This window comes from Mixophyes fleayi, chromosome 2, assembly GCF_038048845.1.
Source record: "Mixophyes fleayi isolate aMixFle1 chromosome 2, aMixFle1.hap1, whole genome shotgun sequence".
Taxonomy (NCBI): Eukaryota; Metazoa; Chordata; class Amphibia; order Anura; family Limnodynastidae; genus Mixophyes; species Mixophyes fleayi.
Genome location: NC_134403.1, coordinates 346694239 through 346715724, shown reverse-complemented (window position 1 = coordinate 346715724; position 21486 = coordinate 346694239). Strand labels below are relative to the sequence as shown.

At 39.6% G+C, this 21486-nt stretch overlaps 1 protein-coding gene across 1 annotated transcript in view; it reads left to right on the top strand.

Annotated features, from left to right (window-relative positions):
• The first annotated feature begins 4572 nt into the window (after positions 1 to 4572).
• SAMSN1 (SAM domain, SH3 domain and nuclear localization signals 1) overlaps positions 4573 to 21486 on the top strand; it is a 60022-nt gene continuing 43108 nt past the window's right edge. The window contains exons 1-6 of the mRNA XM_075197098.1: positions 4573 to 4632; positions 9814 to 9854; positions 13160 to 13246; positions 15568 to 15647; positions 17405 to 17476; positions 18263 to 18368. Coding sequence (XP_075053199.1) covers positions 15588 to 15647; positions 17405 to 17476; positions 18263 to 18368 — 238 coding nt within the window. The 5' untranslated portion in view covers positions 4573 to 4632; positions 9814 to 9854; positions 13160 to 13246; positions 15568 to 15587. The remainder of the gene's footprint in view (positions 4633 to 9813; positions 9855 to 13159; positions 13247 to 15567; positions 15648 to 17404; positions 17477 to 18262; positions 18369 to 21486) is intronic.

Here is a 21486-nt window from a genome sequence, read left to right as displayed (position 1 = left end):
AATTTGCAGGCAAATTGTGCTGCGTTATATAGGTAACACCCAAAGAGAAGAGCTCCATTGCTCCATTGCTAATTGTAATTGCTGAAATAGAAATAATAGGGCTGACAGTCTTGGTCTAAATCTGCAGTTACATTTTATTGTACCATAGCTCATTGCGAAACTGGAGAGGTGGCAGGGTTTAGTGATAATCTTCCTCCAACAATACTAATTCATCCCAATATCCCAATATCATAGAAGTCTGTGTAGTATGATGTAATTGCTGATAATGGCCTTCCAAAGGGAATGACTAGTTGATTTTAGGGCAGAGCTGTCACGGTTTTTGGGCAATTCTTTTACAGCACAGCAAATATCAAAATGTTTAGCGGACTCATCTGCATCATCACTGGGTGTCTTGGGAAAGCAATTTCTTTTATTACAAGCAGTTGCCAGAGAAACTGAAGGAGAAGACGTCCCAACAAGATGTTGATAAGTCTGGGATCCTTGCAAAGAAAATTAAGTATTTCATCTACAATTAAAATATAGTTAGCACATTTACTTTGTTTTATTGCACACTATAATTTTATGTAGCACCTTTTCAAAATCTATTATTAAGGCAATCACTTGACTCAAGCTAACTGTGTCTGCACTTTCTTCACAGGTAACTACTTCGCTGGACTAAAGTATATTCCCCTCAAATGCTAGTCTTCTTGCAGCTGCTGTATTCTCCTACATGCTGTTGCAGAAACCACAAATTGACCCTAAATGTTTATGGACACAAACAGCATCTCCTGCATGTCATTTTTCAAAAGTTCTGTAACACCAAGTTGATAGTGTGTGCAAAACAGGAAATGTGATGGAATTCAGCCCCGCTGTAATGCTGGACCAATATTGGGGTCGTAATCAGAAATGACATATCCTCAGGAGACTCCAAGCAGGATTAGCCATCTTTCAATGACATCCCTTAGTTTTTGGAACAGTTTGTCAGCTGTATGCCTCTTAGTGAAGCTGCTGATACACAGAGTAGCCTACTTCTCAAAAATGTGATGCACCTGGGTACATGCTGCTGCTGTCCATGCTGGGGAAGGCGAAAGACCAACCCAGTGGGCTTTCACAGTCATATAATCTTTTGTTTGCCCAGTTCCGCTTGTACACATATCTGTGGTTAAGTGTACAGTGGGTAGAATACCATTTTGTCACCCAATAATGACATTTTTAGGAACTTTCCGGTACAGGAGAGAATAAGCTTTTCTAGTAAAATGGTATAGTGATGACATTTGCTAACAGGGACATAACACCTCAATTAAATGTCTTAAACCAACTGTATTAATAGTGGACATTGGACACAGATCTAACGCTAGCATAGTACCCAGGGCGTCTGTGATCCGCTTTGCGACTGGGTGACAGGTTTCATTCTTGCTTCCTCTTGCAGAGGATTGTTTACTTGCCAATTGTTGGGGGGGAAGATTGCAGGTGCTGGGATGTAGATGAGAGAAGGGAGGTAGATTATGCTGGAATGCTTGTTGTTAATTTTTTTTTAACCAAAGTTTCTGATTTTCCCAACAGTTTGCCAATAACTCGCTGAAAAATGACGAAACATGGATGAGGATCCCAGATGGTTAAGGTCCCTACCTCTACTGAGTGTGGCTTTCAAAATGTTACAAATGGATCGACAACTCTTGCCAGGATTCGTGTAAAAATAATTCCACACTTAAGAGGTGGATTTTTGGTCTTATGCCCAGGCATGACAATGGCCTTTTTGTTATCACTGGCAAGAACTGCAGCAATTTTTCTTTTCAAGTGTATGAAAATCATATTGTGACATAGGAGGTGTTCAAAATTGAATAAAAAATACTGGAAATTAGTGTTACTGAGGTTAATAATAATGTAGCTACAAAATAATACCTAAATTATGTTATTTTAGCACCAATAAATGTAATTTTTATAACAAATTGCAAAACAAAACCAAACAAAACCAAAACCAAAACCAAAACACGCAATGGCGGTTTTGCAAAACCAAAACCAAAACCAAAACACGACGGTAATCCAGATCCAAAACCGAATCCAAAACCAAAACACGGGGGTCAGTGACCATCTCTAATTTTTATATATAAATATTTTTTCCACTGGAGGTTTAAGAGGTGCAAAGACAGAGTCAGGATAGTGAGGGAAAAGGACTGCAATAGAATAGCAAACCTAGCTGGACCAAACAGAAACTTCTTAATCGGCAATATAATAATTCCCGATTTGGGGGTAAATTTAACAAGCTGCGAGTTTCCGGCAGGTTTGAAAGTGGAGATGTTGCCTGTAACAACCAATCAAATTCAAGTTATCATTTATTTAGTACATTCTACAAAATAAAAGCTACAATCTGATTGGTTGCTATAGGCAACATCTCTACTTTTCAAACTTTCAGCTTAATACCTTAACTCACTGGGGTAAGATTCTAGCTGTCATTTTGTAGAATGTACTAAATTAATGATAATTAGAATCTGATTGGTTGCTACAGGCAACATCTCCAAAATGTGTGCCGGTACACACACAACATAATGCCCGAGATCTGCCTCTATGCCAGTAACAATGGAGTATGCCAGTCACACCGGGGGACAACCAGAAGAGTAATTTTAGCCTTGATAATAGGAAAGAAATGTGTTGTAAAATGACTTATTTTGAAAGCAATATATTTGTATGTTTTGTATTACTTGTGTTGCTGAACAATAACAAGAGTAATTACTTTTCTGTGAAATCCTTTTTATTGTGCAGAACTACAAAGCAATGTTATATTTCATTTTACTTAGAGCAGACTAAAGAGCTTGGAAATAAGTCATTTTCTGATGTAAATAATTCCTATATCCAATCATTGAGTTTGAACGGTGCCAGAATTCAGTCAGCTGAGGTCGAGTTAGGAAACGAATCAATGAGGAGCACTTGTCACCTCCAGTAAAGACAATTTACAAAAGTTGAAATGTGCAGCACACTTTATAGCCGCTGCTATTTGTGCCTAATTTTGCATGAATACGCTCAATTTTATGTTTTACGGAGATCGCATGTCCAAACGTATTTGCAGGGGTGTCATTTTGCATGTTCTGTTGGGAGGAGCCCATTTATAACCACACCCACGTCAAACCGAGGGAGGGTTGTCTAGTTGTCTATTACTCATGTAATAAAGACCATCACAATGTCGCCTCATGATTTATTTAAGACATATATGAGGCTAAACTAAGCAGTATTTTAGGAGAAATAACAGAAATGTTAAATTTCAAAAATGCGTTGGCCCTAAAGTGGTAGTAGGCTGAACTTCGAAGTCCCATTTTACACTTGGGCATTGCCAGCTGAACCCATAAACCACTAAAAGACCATGCAGAGTATGTTTTCAGGGCGCAGTTCCTGAAATCAAAATATGTGTGCAATATTATTGCCCAGCACCTCCGCATCCAGCAGCAGAAGATATCGACAGGGAAAGCTGGCAAATTTTAGCCCGGGGGGCAAAACTCAACTCAGCAGACTATTTTAAAAGAAAAAAAATGCAGGTGGTCCAGTGTCCCAGCCCAAAGTAGCCAACTATGGGACCGGCCCAAGGGGCAGATGCCCCCTGCCCCCCAGCCCAGCCTGCCCCTGATATCGGGTAATCTCATCATGACGTCACCAGGGTCTACTTGTGTAGACCCTGGTGATGTAGGGGAGGTCCATATTGTTCCTCCGCCACTCAAACTATCTGTTCCTGGATCTATTACAATGCCTATTAGATCCAAATAGCACTGGATCTAATATTGATACTGTGCAGTAGAGATCCACTAAAAGTCTAAGGGATATATTTACTAAACTGCAGGTTTTAAAACGAGGAGATGCTGCCTATAGCAACCAATCAGATTATTTAGTACATTCTACAACATGATGGCTAGAATCTGATTGGTTACTATATATCTCCACTTTTTCAAACCAGCAGTTTAGTAAATATACCTCTAAAAGTGTAAAAAAAATCATTTAAATGTAATTCAAACATTGTAAAAAATAAATACTAAAATACAAAAAAAGTTCCTTCTTTCCCCTAACCACCTCATCATAATAGCTATACCACATTACAACTTCAGTGTGACCCTTGCACAGAGTCACATACGCTCATGAAAATGTGTCAATGTCACGCAAAATTACAGTTGCCCCAACCACCCCCAAATTACTTTAACCCCACGGTTGTCTTCCTAATCTCAGCCTCATGCCATCTTTTTCCCAAACTGTGAAACTGTGTACAGAGGTACGTTTGTACCTGTGTTCAGTGGTTGTATACTAAAGTGTATAACTAAAATATACAACTTAGATGGTGAACCCTACAATAGTTCCAGTCCTTATTTAAAGTACACTTATTTGGTATCTCTATACCCGAGAGAACTAGATTTGCAGGTGAATATCTGTTTTTTTATGTAATTATGTGAAACTAACTATTCCTGTTCACCATCCCAACTACAAAATGAATATGCTTTGGGCCCGAAATATAGAAGATAGATTTAGTTTTATTACAATGAAAAACTTCTTTTGAAAATCACAAAAGTAGCAAACATTAAAATGAGAATGACTGGTCATTATTTACATCTTATTATTTTTATTTCTAAAGGAAATTCCTGATTTGGACACTACTGATGCAAAAAAGAAGAGGAAAAAGTAAGTATCAATATTTTTGTCTACATAGCCCTATAATGGATCTCTCATAGCTCATAGCTTGTACTGCAAGCACTTGAGAATTTTATAAACACTACTGCATTAGTATGCTTTGCCTATATTTTATCAAATAGCAGTCAGAAATATATTAATCCCAAATATATACAGATAATTGCAATTTATTTTGCTGAGAAGGTGTTTATACATATTAAAGGAAATATATGTCTTATTTAGTGTGTCAGTGATTACATTTCAGTCCAGTGGTTGAAGCGGAAATTTAGAAGTGGTGGTATGGAAAATGTAAGTTAATGGAATGTGATAGTGTTACAATGAAGGCAGAAGGAGCGGTATGGCGTACCACCGTATACACCCACACTCCCGCCACCTTTCAGTGCCAAAACTAAATAGAGGTATATTCATTCTCCAATGGGTTTTTGCGGATATAGGGTATTTTTGGGGTTGTAACAAAGTAAATGGCAACCAAGACAAACATGGCTTTGTATCTGATGCCTCAAAACAACAACCCCATACTCCCTCCCCCCCCCCCCCGAAAAATAAGAACACATCCATCTCTCCACTTGTACCTCTGTATTTATATTACTTCTCTGCCACCAGCTCTGTATGTTTAAAAAACTGTGACGAAAAGTAAACTAAAATTATCAAGACAAGGAGAGATTCAGCCTCAGCCCACTTTCCAGTGGAAAATGTAAAAAGTCACCCGCACTCCTCTTGACTTCCTTTACCTTAATTGTGAGAGTCTTCTCTGGGACCCCCATCCCCACCTAAAAACCAAGCCCACACAAAGAGAGACCAATTTGTAAATGGGGTGCATTCACAGGAAGGGAAGGCTTTCAGTGGAGTGCCCCAGGGATCTGTACTTGGACCAGTGCTTTTTAATATCTTTATTGGTAACATTGCAAATGGTATTGAAGGGAAAATATGCCTTTTAGCAGATGACACAAAGATATGCAACAGGGTAAATATAGTATTAACGGCATTTTAATGAAAACTACTAAGGAGGAAAGGGATCTAGGAGTGAAAAACAGCCAGTATTTAACTTATGTGCAAAATAGAAAATAATTTTTACTCCTTGCATTTTAACATGGTTTTGTCCAGGAGACTTAAGAAAGAAATTTCTTGCCTAAGTCTCCTTATGAATCAGGCCCTAGATTATTATGTACACACAGTAAATAAATGTCAGGCTGGTTTACCACATCATCTGTCCCTTTCCCCACTAGCTAAAGGATCTACAGTCACCTGGCTGTCTAGACTTGACGACCCATGGATCTCCCTCAGCTGCATCTGTAGACTCTGGTAAAGAACGACAACTCAAAAAACAGACCTTGCACCTTCCATGAATAAAATCCCAGAATGAACACCACCTCCCCCCTGGAGTGGCTTCTTATATGTAGTGTCATATTTCCACAGTGCTTTCCCCTTCCTCGACAAACCCCTGGGTCTCTCTCTCTTTAAACATTGGTAGGTCCTGGATCAGGGGGTTGAAGGGGGGAGTGGAGATGAACTGTGCTTCCAAAGAAGCCCCCTGTTAAGACGCAGACAAAACATCTGGACTAATCCTATGGAGAACAATGAATACTAATTGACTTGCCCCACCTCCAAACATAGGGTAGCAGTCAGCCCCTCCTAAAATTAACCCCTTACACTACTTTGTGATGTCACAGGGTCCCCAGCTGTTCTATGCTTGATGTAGAGGAAGAAGGGGGGAGAATAAATATAGCTCCAGCCCCCTCACCTGTATCCTGGACACCACCTGATCTTTACCCATAACCCACCCGGTTACTTTAAGGACAATGAATAACAACCTCACTGCCACATCATCAATATACAATACACAATATACATATCTACAATGAGCTACAATGTCCTCTTGTCGACATGTAATTAGACACTGCAGTGGTATTCTGGTGAGCTGGGGAACAAGAGCAAGGGCTATAAAAAGCACTTGCTATAATCAACATTTTATGAGAAATGAGGAACAGGCTGGTTATGGTGTTATCAAACTCGTTTCGTCACACCCTTGTAAGTACTAAATGTAAAATCCTCTCCCACTCTGCAGTCCTCTATGCAGTGCCATCATGCACCAAAATCGTGGGTACATCCAAAGACATTAATAGATGTGGCGTATCATAAAGTGCTGCCATTGATTCAGCTGCATTGTCAGTCACTAAATGTAACACACCAAGACACCTTAAAAGACTACAATCTTGGAACTAATGTTGTTGGCTGGATTTCAGTCCGAGGCATCGGTGTACAGAGAGGTAATCTGGAACTGTGGTGGAGTCATCATCATCATCAACATTTATTTGTAAGATGTCACAAATTCTGCTGAGCCGGACAGTCAGCAAACACATTAACACACACCTATCAATATCGGTATATATGGGGTGGGTATATCCTATATAGCTTCACCCTGTTACCTTCACTACCAGCAGTATGTCTCCAAGACAGGCTAATAAACGGTGTTAGGAGGAGGTATTGGTGATCAAGGAACGGAGAAAGTTGCCTTCAGACAGAAAAAAAATCATGTCTTGTGTTTCCACCCTTCAGACTGCAGCAGACTCTTCCAGGAATGCCTGTATAAAATTTATACCAAAAGTGACATTATTTCAGCCTGTACAGGGAAACAATTATCCAAAATCTGATTTTTTGTTGGGTTGACCGAATATTTTGCCATACGATCCGCAGTAGATGTCATCACTAGTATACAGCATCATGCCAGGCTGTGTTGTCACATTGCCTGGTGACATAGAGTAAGCAGATGTATAAAACACATTTTCAATATTCCACCTTTAATATTACTTAAACCTGGTTATCCACTCAGCCAGCTACCTTCTGGGCATTAGTTATCACAGATTATATAGTAATAATTATAATGGTAAGATTATTATGATGAATTGGTCTTACTAATTGTTATAAGTAAAACCTAATATAGCACCAGGTAACTTAATGAACCTGATGGGGAGAGGGGTGATATACATCACAATTAGTATAATCTTTCAACCCTCGAGTTCTCCCTCTGAATGTAGATTTTGGCAAGAACCACCAGGTTTGAATTGGAAAACATTTGCTAGACTGTCTATAGGTCCTATATGGTAACTCCCACACACATCCCAGGGGAAGGAAATAGGCCACTTAGTGCATTTATTAAAAGGCTGTGTAACTTAAAGGACTGTAAGCTGATAGGCAGTTGGTGAGATATTGCAAATTTTGGATACGCTTGATAAGGCTAGGTACAAACTAAAGAATTTTCCGGCCTACGTGTTATCTCAAATGATTGTACCTACGACTGAAGGTCCGATCAGTCTGGTTATTCATGCGTGCACACTAACCTGATTTACCTTCAGATCTGTTCTCTTCATCTGGTCGTTCATCTGGTCCTCTAGTCTTCAGAGAATGACAGCACAATATTCATTCATTCATTCATTCATTCTTGTCACATTGTCACACTGATTAAAACCGCCTTGTTATAGCTATCCACATGTCCTAACGAATTTCGTTAGCGTCTGTGACTCTGAATTTCAGAACGAGCAAATGAATGATTCCTTCTACAGCACTCCGTACATTTATTCACTGGGACAATCATTGCCAGCATCGGCTGAAAAGAGCCCGACTGTAAACTCTATGGAGATCGTAAACATTAGAGCATACACACTACATGATCGGTCGGTGATTGGTCGGAAAATATTAAACAGTACAACCAACCAAATGAGCCGACAATTGACACTTTGGAACGACCATCGTGTCACTTTACACACTAACCTGAATTCCAACCGAACGGTCGTATGTCGGGCTGGATCACTGGGTTATTTGCATTTTTTCATCTTTAAATGTTCCTAATAGACTGCTGAGCCGAGTGTCACCCCCAGGCTACAATTTGCCAGCCAGCCCCTGAATGTATTGGCACATGAAGTTTAACTGAACAATAACATATAGTCATGACATATAAGAAAGCAACAGAAATGGTAATACCTGAAAACAGTTTGATTAAGCAATATCTGATACACAGGTAATTGGATGAACAACAGTACAAATTGTGAATTTCCAGTTCACAGTTAGAATACCTACAACTGACTGTCAAGCGGGGGTTTCACTGTATTCTAGGCCTCTAGAAAGTGACTGAGTACAAGTCTGATGTTGAAAGTTACACTGTTAGCTCAGACCACATTCTGGAACATAACTAGGGCCCTGAATCCAAAAAAGACAAAATAGTGCAATACACAGAATTATTTCCAACTTTTGCAATAATGAAGAAAGGGAGGGTAGGAGTATCCCTGGCAGTTTAAGGCAGTTCAAGGATAAGGCATACTTACCTACTTTCTTCAGCTCCCTTCCGGGAGCCAGCCAGTGGAGGGGGGCGTGAAGGGGCTGGGTGGCCGAAATCGCGTCATTTCGGCCCCGCCCCCTGTGACGTCATGACGCAAATTGCGTCATTTGACAGCGGGGGCGGGGCCAAACGCCGCGATTCACCGGGAATCGCGGCGTTTGGGATCTAATTCTGCCCACTTCACTAGGAAGTGGGGCACTTCCTAGTGAAGTGGGCAGAATTCGGGAGATTGCCACACTCGCCCGGGAGTCCGGGAGACTCTCACAAAATGCGGGAGTCTCCCGGACATTCCGGGAGAGTTGGCAAGTATGGGATAAGGGATATATTTACTAAACTGCGGGTTTGAAAAAGTTGAGATGTTGCCTATACCAACAAATTAGATTCTAGTTAACATTTATTTAGTACATTCCACACAATGACAGCTAGAAGCTGATTGGCTGCTATAGGCAAGATTTCCACTTTTTCAAACCCACAGTTTAGTAAATATACACCTTAGTCTCTGACTCAAGTGCTTTGCAACACTGGTAATTGGCTCCTATTGTGGTGCGGGTCAGTTTTTTGGACACCCCTACGTCACTCATCTCCGGGAACCTGGCCAGGTGACAGTTACGTATGAGGATTACACGAACACAAATAATTATGAAACATACACTGTTGGAGTGTAGTAAACAGTTACATATGTTGGTGGAAATTCCCTGAATGATTTCTTTCATTCTGAAAAAAGTGGCTGCATTATGCAAGGAACTGTTAAAGAGGAAGTGAATTGTGCAAGAACATTTATTGATTGACCCCTGTTTTTACAGTAAAAAATATTACAACTTCATCCTCTTTTTATTCAGATCACTTATACAGAAATCCGTGTCAGAAAACGAAGCATTTGGTATGTTACTTTTATTGTATTTGTAGTATATTTGAATAATGATGGCTACGGGCAAGAACAACCTGTTTGGGCAGAGAGAGGATAAACAGGATCTGCTTTCAGCCATAAATTGGCTAAATTTGACTCTCACCCCAAATGGGGCTATTAGTGGGATTATCTAATTTTGTTTTACTCACACGTTAAGAAATGCATAGGCAAATTTATTAAAAATTGACAACTTACCTTTATAGATGGTGTCCTTACACGTGCTTATGGGTATAGGAAGAGTTTTAACGTCCTCTCCTCAACTTTTTATAGTGTTTCCGTGTATGAGAAGATGTAAAAAACATAAATTTGGGCCTGATTCATTAAGGATCTTAACTTGAGAAACTTCTTATTTCAGTCTCCTGGGCAAAACCATGTTACAATGCAAGGGGTGCAAATTAGTATTCTGTTTTGCACATAAGTTAAATACTGACTGTTTTTTCATGTAGCACACAAATATCACTTTAAATGTCAGTGTACAAATAAGCTAACAAGTATTTGTGTGCTACATGAAAAAACAGACAGTATTTTTCTTATGTGCGAATCAGAATACAAATTTGCACCCCTTGCATTGTAACATGGTTTTGTCCAGGAGACTGAAATAAGAAGTTTCTCAAGTTAAGATCCTTAATGAATCAGGCCCTTTGTCCCTGTAACTAATGAACCAGAATCAATATTAATGTAGTGCTCACTATTTCCTTAGTATTGTCTTTTATTTCTTCCTTCTCTTATATACTTGTCTCCTTTCTAATTGTAGCACCCCCATTAAACTTAGCTGTGCTATTATTATTTTTTTCTCCTTACCAGATGGTACTGACCTATGCGACAGGACCAAAATCGTAGGTCGCCGGACACCGTCCTCTCTCTTAGCAAACTTAGCATGAGCTATCAATTAATATATAAACATTATTTTATTGTTTTGAACAAGTCTCCAATTCCCTGTTTACTACATTTATTCATATACAGCAGTAATATAATTAAAATGAAGTGTATTATTAATGTAAAACTGAATAATGTAACGCATAGCTAAATCACAAACTTGTTCTGAGTGTCAACAAAAACAGTAAAAAATGGTGTTGGACACCTTTGTACAAACCCCGCTACTTAGCCACACCTACTTCCATGCAATTCTTCAATGGTTGTCTATCCCGCTGGACTCCATTGATAGACATAAGAGGAGAGCACCATCTAAACATTATTAACGGAATGTCTAGTAAACATGGCCTTGGTGGATTGGCTGCAGCGCCTGTCCATTCAGACTTAGTATTTACATACTAAGCGGGATTTTCATTCTTACCCATTTCCGAGAAACTACAGTCAGGTGCTCCTGAGGAAGAGCACCATCGGTGGGCTATATGGGGGAACACGTTCCTAACTGGTGCACAACCTTTGATCAAACTGTCCCTTAGTTTCTTAACATTTAAAAGCTCCCTCTTATGCAACCAAACATGTCCATACATCAGATAACCAACATGTGACATCTTCTTTAATTCTTAAAATCCATTAAACTCACATAAATGCTTCAGGTGGGTGAATGAGTTTAGGGACCAGAGAGTTACTTATGGGAAACAATGGTAGAAATTATTGATATGCCTCTACATTTTGGGGTAGATTTATCAAACCTTCTAAAAAGGAAAGGGGGGAGATGTTGCCCATAGCAACCAACCAGAGTCTAGCTATCTAGAATGTACTAGATAAAAGATAGCTAGAATCTGATTGGTTCCTATGAGCAACACCTCCAATGTTACTTTTTAGAAGGATTGTTAAATCTAGCCCTTTATATCTGACCCAGTATAGGAAGGGAAAAACGAAGGCACAGAGGGAACAGACAAGAGTTGTGTAAAAATCTTTGCTTCTGCAGAATAAGTATATTTTAACAGACAGTTTCATTTCTGGGATAGTGAGAGTAAAAGTAACACACTATAAGAGACTGAAACAAAACACACACACGTAACTTGTGCAGAATTACTCCATACAGATGGAGCAGACTTTACTGCAGTATTCAACTGATATTTCTCACTATAAGTGTAGTTTTCAAATATACAAATAAACACCCCTGCAGAGAATTTGCTGTTTTGTCATGTTAAAACTTTATTTTTGCATAAAAGCTCACGTTTTTTTTAAAGTACAGGGATGATGGCGTCTGTGGGTAAAATGAAGCATCTTATGATGGGAAGAGCTAGGCGGCTTGAGTGTCCCAAGCTACATGCCGATGCGTGATCATTTAGACGCAGACAGATAGTCAATAAACATTCATACACACAAAGATAACACATGTAATAAAGACTTATCCGCTGTCCTCTCAAGATTAAGTTGAGACACAAACGAGACCGAAACAAGCAGAAATTTAGTAGTAAAGTCAAAACTTTTCATTTTATGAAGGTGGAGCCATAAAGTGTATTTTAGGGGTATATTTACTAAACTGTGGGTTTGGAAAAGTGGAGATGTTGCCTATAGCAACCAATCAGATTTAGCTGTCATTTCGTAGAATGTACTAAATAAATGATAACTAGAATCTGATTGGTTGCTATAGGCAACATCTCCACTTTTTAAAACCCACAGTTTAGTAAATATACCCCTTAGTCTTTTCTTCCTGCACGTTTCCAGCCAGAACCACAATTCCACAAAAATAGCCTGACAGTTGTCCGTCTATGGGACAGATAAATGGGTGCATTTGTGCAAACAGAAATGTAATGCTGGATGCATTTCTGTACTTCTGTTTCTTATCATACAGATTATTATCATATCATTTCCACGGAACATGCAACACAATAAGAGATGCAAGAAAGTCTACCTCATCTACAGCACATTTACACTTGTTAGAATAGCAGAATTTAGCAACACTTGAATTAAATCACAATGTAGCACCAGATAGTTTTCCATGAAATGCAATCTCTCCCGTTGGCATGTTATTATCCTGTGTTTATCACATTAACTCCCTGAATCAATGACATTACCCTGCATGGGCTCACATTCTTGAATGTCCTGCTAGAAGGGGCACTATGACAATTACATATTGACCAATTTATTGATTTGTTCATGATTATATGGAAATAATCTCCAAAGGGAATTGAAGTGTAGAAACCACTTGCAATTTAATCTTTCTCCACATTTTAAACAGAAAAAAAAAATCCATTGCTTAACAGAAAGCCATGCCTGACAGTGTCCCTGTAATGTCCATATGGCCAAGGCCTTCAAGGATTCTTTTTAATAGAGAACAAATGTGTTTCCTATGCTGACCATCTGCCGCTGGTAACATACCTCCCTGTGTTTGATGTTAGACAGGAGAACCTGGGTTACCACAAACTGGCCTAACTCCAGGAGGCCAGACAATGATTCCTTCCTCAGAAGACACTGTCACATCGAAGGTAACGCATTTATATAATTACGTTTATTGCTGTGTAATCCCCTAACCCCTTATAAGGGGACTCTGACATTCATCCGTTCACATTCAGGTAAAGAGGTAGGGGTAGATTTACTAAACTGCGGGTTTCAAGAAGTGGAGATGTTGCCTATAGCAACAAATCAGATTCTAGCTTTCATTTTGTAGAATGCACTAAATACATGATAGCTAGAATATGATTGGTTGCTATAGGCAACATCTCCACTTTTTCAAACCCGCCGTATAGTAAATATACTCCTTAGTCTAAATGTATATTTGTGCCGAGTATATTATAATGTTGTCGAAAATATGTTTCATTTCTACAGTTTCCATGTCTACATATCCTGTATTATACACATACCGAGAAATAAACAGAATTGTGGAGAAATACATATAGTACATATCACAGCTATATCAATACGTTGATATATTATGTATGTTAGAATACACACATACCCTATACAAATACATACCAGTACATTACTTTGCTGTGACTGGATTAAGGAATAAAGGCAATGTTTAACTACAAGCAGGGACACAGCAAGGATTGCACAATAAATGCATGGCAAGTTCTGGTTCTTCAATTGTGTTGAACATTCTAAGTAATCGATATTAGGATTATTTACAAATAATTATGACATTTTCTGCTACCTTATAATTGAACATTTAAATGTATCAGTTTCTCTGGAGTACAAATGGACTATACATAAATGTTGTCCCTACATGCCTATAACATAGTGTACTCAGTATGCTAATAGCTAAACTCAGCTTCTGCATAGTGTCTGGTGCTCTGTCCTGTGCCAGACTCCTCCCATAGTCCTGTACTGCAAGTCACATGTCACAGGGGGTGGAGCCTGTTTCTTGAGTCCACATAAGGTGAGCTAAAATGTAGTTCTACCTTTCAGTAAAACAGAGCAAAGTATTAATTCATCTAAGTTAACTGCAATGTTAAATATTAATTTATTTCATATATATATATTATCACATTACCCCTTTAAATTTAGTGTATCTGATAAACACATACCTGCCAACTTTTCCTCGGTGGCTTCAGAGAGATCCCGGGGAACGTGGGCGGGGCTTGATGAATTGGATCATTTTGGCACCGCCCCGGGGCTAAGATGACGCAATATTTGTGTCTTAAAGCCCCGCTCCCCGCCACTTATCTATTGCAGGGACGAGAAATGCGGGAGTCTCCCAGACATTCTGGGAGAGTAGGCAACTATGCATTAAAGAAAAGCAACTAATGAATCTCTAGAGATTGAAGTGTCTTTTACATTTCTGTCTCCATTACTGAAGTCATGTTGTCTTAGCTGTCAGTCTTTGATTAAATCTTGGTCTCCATGAAAATGGCCACCTCTATAGGCATCAATACATGGACATAGGACACAATTTCTGAACTGTGTCATCATGCCACAGATGGCGAAGCCAACCACATCCTGTACTGGCTCAGCATCAGGAATAATGCCAGACTCTTCAGGGAGTGAGGGAGATCACCCCTATTTCAGGGAGAGTTGGCAAGTATGGATAAACATTAAGGACCTGATTCATGTGCAGATGAAAGTCTATTTGCGTAGCGTATCTTGCGGGAAATAGCCCTGCGCATGCCCAGAAATGGACATTACGCCAATGAACACAATCGCATGCAAATCATGTCTGAAAGCAAATGACACTTACGACTACCTGAAACTTGAAGAGCGGAACGGGGGAGGGAATGGGCAGACTAACATAGGCCGTGTACAGTAAGAGCGCTCCGACGCAGTGCGGTCGATTCAAGTCCTGTGTTTCTCATAAGTACGTTTGCTTTCAGCCCTATCATTTGCACCCACTGCAGGTCAGGTGTAACTGGGGACTGATAGTGATGACTGCCACGGTATAGTCTTTGATTTAAAAGTAACACGTATGTGCGCCACTATCAAAAAACAACTGTATGCACCTAAGATAGACTATAAAAATGCACTGTACGGTATGCATAGTATTCATCTTTATTTATGTTAATATATAAAAGAAACTATATTTTAAAATTAATATTCATAAAATATTTATACTAATAACAGGTATTCTTTTATTTTATGAGGACATAACAGTTGTGTGTATTGCAGTCTGTTCTGTGTGTTTACGTACAGCAGGTTATCTGTAGAGCATAATACAACTGGAGTCAAATGGAAACGTATCTTGAGAAATGCTTGGATTTTAATATGGTCGGAACTACATTCAATTTATGTCTGTTCCCTTTTAAACACGTAATGTACGTGCAAGTTACGTTCTAACTGAAGCCCAAAATCTGTGATTTAACATTTTATGTTGTAGATCTCCGTGAAGAAGATTATATGTTGGGAGACAAGACAAATTTACTGTCAAGAAAAAAGGCTGAAGAGAATCTGTGCCAGGTAAAGAACATTCTCATATAGGATGTTAACCTTTGTGTAGCGAAATTATTATTTATTATTTTTTTAATTGAGACGGCACATCAGAAAAGCACAGATGTACATTACATTGTACAAACCAGAGTAGACAGTATGGCAGGATGTAGTATACAGACAAATACATAATACCACGAAAAACCAGTATCATTTGTTACCAGACAGGGGGCAAAGGGAGTAGAGGGGGAGGACCTGGAGGGGGGGGGGGTTGCCAGGAGGGTCCCAAGCTTCAGAAGAAGAGAGAGGGTATCACATCAAGAAAGAACAACATAGCAAGTACAACACTGTACTTGAGAGATTTTGAAGTCTTGTTTATACTCGTTTTACTCTGTACTGTTGTACCCTGATATACTGTCTTTATTGTATTTTTGTATTTTACACGACGCTGCGGATACCTTGTGGCGCCATATAAATAAAGAAGAATAATAACATTTATACAGGCACAAAAAATTCAGTCTACTCATTTAAATAAATGTAAATTCATAAAGTGTTCTACCCATGGAATGTGGAGTTTGTATGTTCTCCCCGTGTTTGCGTGGGTTTCCTCGGGTGCTCCGGTTTAATCCCACACTCCAAAAACATACTGGTAGGTTAATTGGCTGCTATGAAATTAACCCCAGTCTCTCTGTCTGTGTGTGTGTGTGTGTGTGTGTGTGTGTGAGTGTGTTAGGAAATTTAGACTGTAAGCTCCAATGGGGCAGGGACTGATGTGAGCGAGTTCTCTGTACAGCGCTGCGGAATTAGTGGCGCTATATAAATAAATGGTGATGATGATGAGGATTTTATGAACAACACTGGTGATGTGTCTCAGGTGGTAGATGCTCCATATCCTCTATCGGCTATAGAGAAAGCACAGGGAGGTTGGGGTCCGTCCTGCAGGCAGCCAGTTGGCATGTTACGACACGAGGAATGTGGCACACATGTAGAATGTGTACTTTGTAGCTATATGTAAGCAGTACAATGCCATCGGACACCAATCTTTAGCAGGCTCTGCGAAACATTTTCTTCTTCGTACTCTCTTCCATTTAAACTTTCCTGGCTCTATCCTCCTGTTATAGCCCCATCTTAACTCACCTGCCAGCCAAGCACTGCGGACATGTCTTTCTTTATCACAGATTTGTAGAAAAGCGCACAGTACCCAGCTGTTAGGTATATAAAGATGAGAGGCCCATATCCCTCTTAAATACAGTCTTGGTACATAATGACATCATACAGTTTTACACATAGCAAGATTGAGTTGTTTGTACATTAAAATCTGCCTGTGTATCACGTGGACCGTTTGCTTTAGAAATGTCTAATTACTAGATGTATTTAACAAAGACAAGAAGCACCATTAGCAGCTGCTTTATCACCTTGTATTATTATTTTTACTAAAGATAGAAACAATGCATTTATCATCATCATCATCATCATCATCATCATCATCATACATATGATAATACACAGGAATTTGCCAAGCATGAAACAGAAGTGCACCAGTATTGCTGCTCCCAGAGATCCATACTCACAAAGCCAGGCGCGGGCTGGCAAGTTTTTTTGATGTGTTAACCAAAGATAACAAACTTTTATTGTGCTTGCCTGATCTGTCTGTCTGTCCGATGGGATCTAGTAATGGGTCCCAGCTACAGTATTTTGTAAGTCTGTCCCACAATGCACAGGTATTTTAATATAGATAAAGAAGAGTATCTTGTAGGCTGTAACTGATTTCATGTTATTTTTGCCAGATTTCAACAAACAAACAATGGAATCCACCACGTAATCAACCGTCAAACTCAAATGGACCTACTACTGAAATGGTGAGAATAATTAATGTGGACTTCACAAGGTTCATAAAGACTGGACGGGGTAACATTTAACCATCTGGAACGTAGTTCCACATCGTTCCTGTTTACCTGCAGATTTAATAACAGAATATTATGCATAAGTTCACCTCATCTAGGCTTCCAAAACCATCAGCTAGGGCAACCACTTCCATCCACGATATGAAGGCTGTTTTCACTCTTGCAAATTCTACATTTAAAGAAGTTGGATTTGATACCACCGTAGTGTATTTGATACCAGTTTCACAGGAGCCTTACATCACTACATTGTGCTGTTGAGGAACCTGCACCTTCTATCTCTAACTCTCTCTGTAGCTTTCCATTTGCCTCACATTATGACATTGCCCTGTCCCATGCAGTCCTGCCCCCATTAACACAAGTAGAGAGGTCACTGTCTCCCACAAGATTAGCACACTCTTCTCCTGAAATCATATGTGCTGCTGTGAAAATGATTGACTATAGGCTGTTCTATCCCTGCCCTCTCCAAACATGAAGTTTTCTTGAACAAGCCTGAAGATTGAAGATTGAATACAAAAAAGTGGTCAGACTCACGGTGTATCCATGGCCAGCTTGTAGGTTTGCATACAGGTCCCTAGGATGGAATATATATTATAGCTTATAAACCAACATGATTAGTGGGCTTGTAAACCCAAGATTGTGCACTCTTGCTGTTACAGCAAAGTAACACAGTAGACAAGTGAGCATGGTAATACATATATTTGAAACACTTAACCATCTGTGGTGTACTGTATTGTTTTGCAGGATGTGGATGACAGCAAATCAGAGTCCATGGGAACATTGAAAAGATTGCAGAAAATAGTCAGAACTAAAAAGGGCAATGATGATGGGAGACATGCTCTGCTACAATGTAAGTATCTGCTGATCCTCAGCAAGCTTTCTGGACAACCATGAATAACCACAATATGATGACACAGCACAAAGCAATCAATGACTAAAGATCTAATGCTGAAAAATATATTGATGATAGTTCTAGAAGTCAGTGTAAATGTCCGTGTTTGTAAACAGATCAATGATTATTTTCAGACTGCATTAAAACAATGCTTTACACTGAGACTGCCAGTCTTTCACAAAGAAAAATATACTTATAAGGATTTTACCAGCTTCTATGAAGGCATTGTGCTTGTAGTGGATACACCTTACTTGCAGGTGTATCTTTGGTTGCACAGTCAGACAGGTGGTCTTATCTGTTCACAGACATCCCCCCGCCCACCGAATTTTTAAAAAAAATTAAAACCTAAATAGCCAATCATGGATATCCTATATTCACATTACCCATCCAATCTTAGCACTCTTATTTACCTAATTCCAGTACACCTCATTCCTTAAAGGCATTGCGGGCCCAGAGGGGAATGGGCCCAGGAAATGCCAGGTCAACCTTCAGAGGCCCTCACCCAGCTCTCAGCAGAGTGTGGGGCCTCTTCTGTGAATGCCCTGGACTTTCTTGCTGGACTGGCACTTCTGTGAGTGCCCTGGACTTTCTTGCTGGAGTGGCACTTCTGTGAGTGCCCTGGTGCTGGAGTGGCAGAATGCCGCGTTTTGTCCCACTGGTTAAAGGGGTTTTTCCCCTTATACCCCAGCAGATGTCTCCAGTCACAGTGAGTACCAGAACACTGCTGTATTCATCAAAATCATTATCATCATTGTTTATATGGCTTGACACATTCTGTACCTTATAGTCAGCACCTGACATAAATGTACAGATATGACATACAAGGGGACAGTATACATAATAACAGGATAATAAATGCATGGATGCAATTAACACAACAAACTGCATAACATACAGAAAAAACTAGCATAAGACATGACAGGAACAAACAATAAAGACGGAGAGTAGACCGTCATAAGACATAAGGTAGAGGACCCTGCCCGTGAGAGCTTACATTCTAGTGGGGGGGGGGCAGTGAGAGGCAACAGGGGCAAAAGGACATTGGGCTAATCGGTCAGAGGAGATGGAGGCCTAGCAGTAGAAGTTGCAGGAGGGTAGGTTGAAAAGGTGTAAGCAGGACGGATAGGAAAGAAGGGGGTCAGGAAAGGTAAAGTAGGATAGGAGGGAGGAGAGGATGATGAAGTAGTGCGGGGAGACATGGCAAGCAGTCAGTGTAATGCAGATAGAAGTACGTGCTAATATAGATGGATATAAGAGTGGGCAAAGTGCAAAATGAGATAAGACTGCAGACAGAAAGCATTAATAACAATAACACAGACAGTGCTACCAGATGAAGTTGCAAAGTTGTAGGAGGGTTGAACTGAGGCTATAGAAGGATACAGGGGGCTTGGTGTTTAATATTTGAAGAGAGTGGTCCAATCCAAATCCAATTTCAACTGTCATGATTATAATGACAAGTAAAAGCCTTTTACAGGTATTTAATTTTAAAATACTTTGCTTAAATAGAAGTCACTGAATCGGCTGTTGCAGGGGGAGGGAGTGGAGGAACAATTAATAAAACAGTTTAATTTACAGAGGGGATGTTGCAGGGAGATGAGATGACAGATCAAATGCCAAGTTTTCTTTAGGTGAGAAAACGGAGATAAGATCATAACAGTTCTTGAGGTGTGAAACACGCTGCCTGGGAGATATGAAAACATCAGAAATAGAAGGTGGAGTTACATGAAAAGCACTGTACCAGTCTGTCAGTGGCCAACCCTGGGTATCCAATTCGGGCTTGTATTAGCACTGAGGAGGCTTCTCCTCTTGTGCTGACGATAAGGCAGCGGTCCTGCTTCACTGTCACCACAATATTTGGCTCACAGATCCACCAGACCCACTGGGATTCCAGACAAAGGAAGTGGACTTAACAATCCTTCTGTAGCGTTCCATTGGGAGTGACCCCCTCCCGTGTACTAGTGTGGTGTAATGGTAGTTAAGTGCAATGTCATTATTACACTTGAAAAAAAATACAGATGTAAACAATAGATATATAACTGGTTATGTATAGTTTTTCAAGACAGGAAATTCTGTCATTTTACAATGTTGACATCTAGCGTTCATTGGGAAACACTGTTTCCCTGTCACTCTTTAGCTGCTAAAGTTCTGCATGCGGTTTTGTCAGCCACAAAAAGCAACTTTGAGAAAATCAGTAATGAGCTAAGAATGGGAAACGTTGTTTCAATGACATACAAGATGCCCCTCAGACCTACAGCTGCTAAGTTGATCCCTACAGTTTTTCCGGACAGAAAAAAAGACAGAAGTCAACATTGAGACATCAAAGTCAAATGTAAAATACCATAATTTGACCAAACCAATATTTCATTTAACTGGCAAACAAGTATAAGGTATAGTTTTATTACTGAAATTAGTTTATTGAATTAAACGAATACTACATTTCTATAGGGTGATGTTGGTCCAGATATTTGATTGTCAATTATTATTAAGAATTCAAATGAGTTTTCTCCTTTTCCCTGGTTCAACAATAGAACAACAATGGGATAAAAGTGGAGGGGCCTTATTGGAAATAGCCCAAATCTCCCCAACTCCCAGAACTGTGTAAGGCTGGGTAGACACTACAGGTTTTTCACCCAATTATCGGGACAATTACATGATAAATGATCATTCGGCTCTATATCATAAATGAGTGTACGCTCCAATAATGAATGATTATCGCTCCAAAGCACATCGTATTGTTTGAATTGATTTTATAAACTGACTAAAAATCACGATCAATGATGGAATGTTGTCGGGCAAATTCTAAAGTGTGTTTGTACTCACGGCCAGCAGTGTAGGCAGATCTCTATGGAGTGTGCAGAGTCACCATCTTTTCAGCCAATGGTTATGATAGATGAAGAGCACAGATCTGAAGGTAAATCTTGTAAAACATGTATAGTGTGTACACATGAATCAACATGCTGATCAGGACTTTCAGTCATTGGTAAAATCATTATCGTCATTGGGAGAATTTCTCTGTAGTGTGTAACCAGCCTTGGGGGTAAATGTATCATACTCCGGTTTCTTCAACTCGCAGGAG